Source organism: Corvus brachyrhynchos, unplaced genomic scaffold (assembly GCF_000691975.1).
Source record: "Corvus brachyrhynchos isolate BGI_N302 unplaced genomic scaffold, ASM69197v1 scaffold10, whole genome shotgun sequence".
Taxonomy (NCBI): Eukaryota; Metazoa; Chordata; class Aves; order Passeriformes; family Corvidae; genus Corvus; species Corvus brachyrhynchos.
The window spans coordinates 2144545-2151096 of NW_008236180.1; the positions used below are offsets into that span (position 1 = coordinate 2144545).

Below are 6552 nucleotides of genomic sequence, written 5' to 3' on the forward strand. Positions count from 1 at the left end.
AAATTACTTTCCTCTGCTTTTGAAATGTGTGGATAGAAGTAGCCAAAATCTTCAGTGTGGGAGATTCCCTATGATTATACCATGTGGAAGGTGGCTGCAAGATAATACTGTTTTCTTTGCTTATGAATGATTCCTCTTTTTTGTACGGGAGCAAAGTAAAATTGGGAGCAGAATTTTGCAACCAAAAGTCCTGGCAATGCTGCCTAAGCTACTATGCTTCCCATGGAGTTAAAACAGTAGAAGTCTTAATTCCCAATGAAAATTAATGAGACATAGCAGGTGCTTTTGAAAATTTTATCCATATGGGGAAAAAAATTAATCTTGTATTTCCTAGGAATGAATTAAACCCAAATTTTTTAGGACTGGGATGGGTTTTGTTTGTTTTCTCTGAATCAGAGGGTGAGAAAACCATCTTCAGATTTTTTTGTATGTGATTCACTTCTGAAATAAACTGGGGAATCAGGCTGTTGGCTTTTTAATGATGAGTACCACTGGTGCCATAAAGTACTTCTTAGCGATCTGCACCGTTTTTTAGGAGGATAGAAAGATGAAAGCAGTTGATCAACTAATTAAAACCAGATAAAGTCATGGAAGCAAGACAAAAATGTTACTCTTACAATTCAGCTGCAATCTCTGTCTCTACTCCTCCCCTTCCCAGCAAAGCTGAAAACAGAGGACTTGGCTTGTACCACTCCTGCCTAGGGCTCTGTGTTGGCATATGCATATGTTTAGGAAGATCTGGTGGTTTAAGCTTGTATTTGGCCTCCATCCAGACACAAATAAAAATTCTTGAGAAGATAATTGCATGGGATTTTTGCAGGGAGCATAATTTCTATATTTACCTCTCCCCTCATGGACAAACTTTTTGCAGTTTCTCACTCCCTTGAAGTACTTGTCTTTTCCACTGTATGATCTGGAAGGTTTTACTCAACGGGAGGAGTTCTTTTTCACCTGCAGGGCTCCTAACTCTTCAGCTCCTTCACTGATGACAGATGCAGAGCTCATTCTCCTTTTTTCCCACACCCATGCCAGCTTTCCCCCCCCCAAAGTGTATTTTACTCCCAACTGTCCTTTCTGTTGCTCAAATGCCCTCCTGCAGACTGCTGTCATTTTGGGGAAAATGCTCTGCTCTTCATTGCACATATTCCCTCTGAAATCTCTTAATCACTTGGCTGTTGCGTTTACCCTGGTACCTCATACTGCCCAGGTGTCTTATTTAGTGAAAATGCCCTGAAAGTTCTCTTTGAACGTTTTTTCTACCATTCATGTACATATTGAAGCCAGAATTCTGTCGTCTCACCCTAGAAATGGAGTAGAGATGAGTGAAAAGTGCAGACTGCCAGGCACAAGTCCACTGCCTCCACAGTGAGGATGGAAGTGCCCGTGGTCCTGAGATGCGTTTAGTGCGTTGCGGGGAGGATGCTAATAACGAGTGAGGGCAGACTGAGAGAGGATTGAAGTTATCCCTGTGCAGCAGAGCTGCAAGCTTTGGAAGGAGACTCCTTCCTCTGTTGCTGGTGCCTTCTGGCTTGTCAGCTGTGCTGGGCAGAGCTGTGGTGTGGTTCCATCTGCCCACAATGCCACGGTGGTTTCCTGTTCCATCCTTTCAAAATACGACCCGTGGAATTCTCATCACCTTGCAGACTCAGTCTGCACACCAGGTCCCTCCTTGGCATTGCACTTACACCCATCTTTTTGTACTTTGCTGGAGAGAGATGAGATCACGCAGGAGTTTGATCTTCAGCACACATTTGACTGTCTTGACTTGGGGTCTGGAATCACTGCCTTCAAAACATCACTGTGAAAGAATATGTGATTTCCCAGTTGCCCCAGCATCTCAGTCAAAAATCTGAAACCTTAAATTGTTTGATCTGGCATTCCTAGCTTCATCATGACTGAAAAAAATACCTCTATTTCTATTTTTTCCTTCCTAAACATTAGAAAAAAGTTTTTGTTTTTGGCAGAGATTTTGTGGGCTTTCAGGGCAAAATACTGGGGTTTGAGTAGGGGATTCTAATGGAAAAGCTGAGCAACAAATTCACACAAGGTTCTTCTTAATTATAGAAGCCAAAAGCTCTTCCAGATGTCTGTCAGCCCTGCATGCTAGATGCTGCCATCACTGGTTTTAATAAAAGCTCATATTCAGCAAACTTTATTACTGATTTACTGTACACTGCTTAAGCCAGAAAATGTTTTTGCTCTAAAAAGAAAACAAAGACCTGATATTTTCATCAGTTGCACTCCAGCATGTCATTTACTGTGTTAAATACCAGCCCTGTTCCATTATTTGACTATTTTCTGTAGCTTGCCATCATTAAAACTGGAATTTCAGAAACTCTTGTCAGGAAGTCCATCGGCAAGAAATGCACATGACTAAATCAGTAAATGGTGCGTGCAAAACGGGCAAAGGCACTAACAGCACACATACATGACATGCACAACCAGACAGGCAGTTCTGTGAAAAGTTACCTGTTTGTACATGCAACTAATACATACTCTAAAGAAAAATGAGAGCTGAAAAAAAGCACAGGAAAATGTTATAGAATAAATACAGGAAAATATGGTGTGGCTTTGTGAATACAAAAGTGAACAGAACAAAACCAGTAGAAAAATCATCAGGCAGAGAGTAACTAATGAAATCCCTGAACAATGATGTAATTAAAGTGCATTAATCACTATAAAAGATCATTTCCCTTCGAACATCTGCTCCTGTTCACTTGGCAACAGCCTGGGCAGTGTCATGAGTGATGGGGGTTTGGATTATGCTGAAGGGCATGTGTTATCTGAGAAACAAGGTGGAACAACCCCAGCTTGACAGGATCTGGGACAGCAGTGCTTTCCCTCAGTTCAGGTGTAACACCAAGGAAGTAAGGAGAAAAGAAATGAGATGGTGTTTAGGGTGGATAAAATGGAACCCTACTTCTCAGCCATGCAGACAAAATTTGATTGGGTGCCAGTGGATTTAAATAAACTAATTCCTCGGGGAAAAAAGCACCTTCCCACCCTGCTGCTTTTCAGAGAGCCATAGGAGCCGTAGCTTGTAGGTGACACGTTGTTCCAGCCCACTGAGAAGCAACACAAAGTTCTTCCTGAGCGTTTTCTCTGTGGCAGCCTGGCTGTGCCAGCAAAAGAGTGAGATGAGGCATTTCAGGAGGAGAAGCTCTGGCATAAGCTCAGTGTGCAGAAGAAGGGCTGTGACCATCCCTTACTGCCCTACAGTCTGTGCTTCGGTGCCAGATGGAGCATAACTTCCTCCAGTGCTTTGAGGGCTGAGTGAAGCCTCTCATGAGCTGTGTTCTGAGTTAAGTGAGGAGTTATGGATTGTTGTTTCAGCTCTGTCACTGGACTGTGTCCCTTGGGTAGGATTTTTTACACCTGGGGACTGTTTTTTGTATCCTTGCACGCCATCTGACTCCTTGTTGCGTTTCCACGCGGTTGGTGGCACGGCCACTGGCTGTGGACACAATTGGTGGCCCCTGTGCATCTGCATTTTCAGTTTGTCTGTAAGGCAGGAAGGGGGGGAGGCAGTTGTGCTCCTCTTATGGGGACACCTCTGAAGGTGTAACCCTTCGAGACCCACTAGCAACAAAGATACTGCTGCAGAGCAACACTGATTTTTATGTTGGTCTTGTTTCCTTAGCAAATCTATAGCAGGTAGCAGTTGGGGACCAGGAATGACACAAGCGTTGGATCCAGAGTACTGCATTTCTACCACACTGGTCATTCATAAGGTCTCCTTCATGGCACATATTTGGGGAGCCTTTACCAGCCTCTGGACTTGAGGCTGTGTTGGTGATGAGAATGCACACACCCATGTGGATTTCCAAAGGAGGCAGACAGATCCCTGATACCACTTGGAGAAAGGAGGACTGGGGTTGTGGACACTGTACATGGTTATGCCTCTTCATACCTGTTTTTGGTAGTCCTTTGAATTCACAGAGGGTTCATGCTTTTTCTGTCTGGGCAGCTGTTAGGTGAGAAAGTGAAAATGAACTTAGCTTTGGTCTTTGCTGTTTAGTTACAGGTGAAATACTTGATCTGGTTTGTGCCTGTTCTTAACAATACTTGCCCTCCCCCACAGGGACTTGCAGGCTTTGTTAAAGGAATTGGGGAGGTTCAGATAAAAAGGTATGTGGTTTTCTGTTTCTCAAAGCTGGTAAAGCCATACAGTTGTATTTAAACAGAAAATCAAAGCAAACCTCTTGGCCTCTCCCAGGAGCACATAGATTGGTATTGCAGAAGCCTGAAAATTTCAGGTTTATGTGCTGCTTTCTCTAACTTCACGATGTTTTAGGTGTGCTGTGGGTTGTTACCAGCCAGTTGCTGCCATACCACCTACTGCCTGTATAGTCCAGCTCAGGAAGGTGCCAGCCTGGGAGCAGGGATGTGCCAGCTGCCTCGGCAGGCGGCACTTCAGTGATGAGGGAAGGGGAGCCTGAGCAGGCTGCAGCCAGGTGCCTTGAATCTACTCACCACCCTATTCCCTCTGCCCCAGCTGCTCTTGCTCTGTCCAAGAGCACAGTTATGCTTTGCCCTAATAGCCCTAATTCCATCCAGTGACTTCCAGGGAACTGAAGTAAGGTTGTGCTCTGTGTGGCCATGGAAAGCAAAGAAGGGCATAGAACCTTAGAGTTCTCTGTTCATTATCTGTTCTGGGCTTGAACCAAAACCTGCAAGTTTAGTTGCTTGTGTGGAAGGGACTGTCCTTGTATCACTGCCACCTAATGGCCAGGACATTGTAGCTGGGTGCCTGGTGTGGGTGTCCCCTGGTAAACTGACCCTGTCACCAGTACTAACATCATTGCCTTGTGAGACTAGATAATGATCTTAACTGCCCTCAGCTTCATTTTCAGCCTGTAATAGTCTGTTCTGCAGCCTCGCTGGACATTGGTGTGTGTATTCTTGCTTTGATGGCATATGAGAGATCAGGAATTTAGTTTTTGTATGGCAAAATCCAGGAAGAAAAGGAGATCATTAATCAGATGGGTGTAATCTCCAAGGAAGCAAGTACTGCATTTTAATTCAGCATTTCCCTTTGATGAAAACTTTAGTGAATGTTATTATGTGGAATTTATATGAAGCCTGGGTTTAGGTAATCAGCTTTAATATTTATACTCTTAGGGAAAAAAAATTGAATCATTAGTAAGCATGCATAATTAATGAATAAATTGTATTTTTCCTTTGTTTTCCTTCAGGTATAAGGAAATGCTAGATCTAGTGATATCACCCAGTCTGACTGTAAATAGAGAGTGCCCTGACAGACTGAAGCTTAACCTTTCTCACATTTATGCCACGGCTCCAGATGACATAGAAGGTAGGCTGCTCTTCTGCTTACTGTTTGCTGCTTTAGCATAGCATATATGTATACATGGAACTAAAGGGAGCTGGCCACTGCACCGCCTCTGCTTCTGGCAATTTGTTCTACAGTGTAGTGAGCAACTGAGATTTTTGAGGGGTTTTTTTTTTTTGTAGACTCTCCAGTTGTGGTTGAATCCTTTAGTTCCACAATGGCTTGAATGCAAATGGAATAGAAATAGTTCATATGTAAATATATATCTGTGTATAGTTGGTGCCTGCATGTACACACGTGCATGTGTAGATTTTTGTTCCACTGGAAAAATTGCAGGTGTAAACCATATTTTGTGTAGACCTGGTAGTTTTTGCTTGGACCCACTGGAGCCCCAGGGGTGGTGTGAACCTGAGCCCTGGGCTTTGGTGGTTGTGCTGCTGCTGCTGTTAAGGTGGGGGCTCTGGGGGCTCCCAGGCCCAGAAATGTGTTGAGCAGCCAGAAAACCTCTGGCCAAAGCAGCTCTGTGCCCCAGTTTGCATCGCTCTGAAATCACTGCTGCCATCCCCAAATGGTTAGCCCTGCTGGCCTCTGCTCTGGAGTTTCATATTTGGCAGGTACCAGGGACAAATTCTTTCAGTGGTTGAGGCTCTGATGGAAATTTATCTGCTCTCCTCCTTCTCCTCCCCCCCCCCCCCCCCCCCGCCCCCCCCCGCCACCGAATGTTAAATCTGCTAAAAAAATTATTGGCAAGTGATGCAGCTGAACTAGTTCTTGCTAGTACAATCCCAGCTATTGTTTGCTGCGGTAAGGATCTGTCAGCCTTCCTGGTAGAGGGGAGTTAGGAAAAGGCACTGGCTATTATGTTTTAGTAGTACATTTAACCCTTCATTTATAGGCTCTTAGAAGCCCAGGAGATGTTTTGTTTGCATGTTTGCTGAGGGATTAGGAATTGCGTGGTTAAATCACGTACATCATGAGTGCCTATTTACAAGAGCAGTAGGAGTAACAGCCTAAAGGAAACATCCTTTTAAACGTTCCTGTTTGCACAAAAGATTAGAGCTAGAAATGATTTTTAAGTACATCATTTTGTAAACATCTTGGTGCAGGAACTGGTTTTTTTATTAAGTGATATAAATAAGAACCGACAAAGGAGCTGCACCGGTTTGCCAGTGACAGCTCATGTTGATTTGTTTCTTATAGAAATATTACGGTGGTTTTGCTACAGAATGATCCCCTGTGCTACCAAGATTGTGCTCTTTCCC

General features: G+C 43.9%; 1 protein-coding gene across 4 annotated transcripts in view; it reads left to right on the forward strand.

Moving 5' to 3' along the window:
- Positions 1-6552, forward strand: part of EYA2 (EYA transcriptional coactivator and phosphatase 2) — an 85998-nt gene that overhangs the window by 31171 nt on the left and 48275 nt on the right. For 3 of the 4 annotated variants that reach the window (XR_001861641.1, XM_017733104.1, XM_017733116.1), the window contains exon 2: positions 5196-5314. Coding sequence is in view for 3 of the 4 variants with exons in the window: in XM_017733104.1 (XP_017588593.1) it covers positions 5206-5314 (109 nt within the window). In the remaining variant the exon portion in view is untranslated. Of the gene's footprint in view, positions 1-4107; positions 4129-5195; positions 5315-6552 lie in introns of those variants that run through there. The other variant, XM_017733111.1, reaches the window with a different exon arrangement.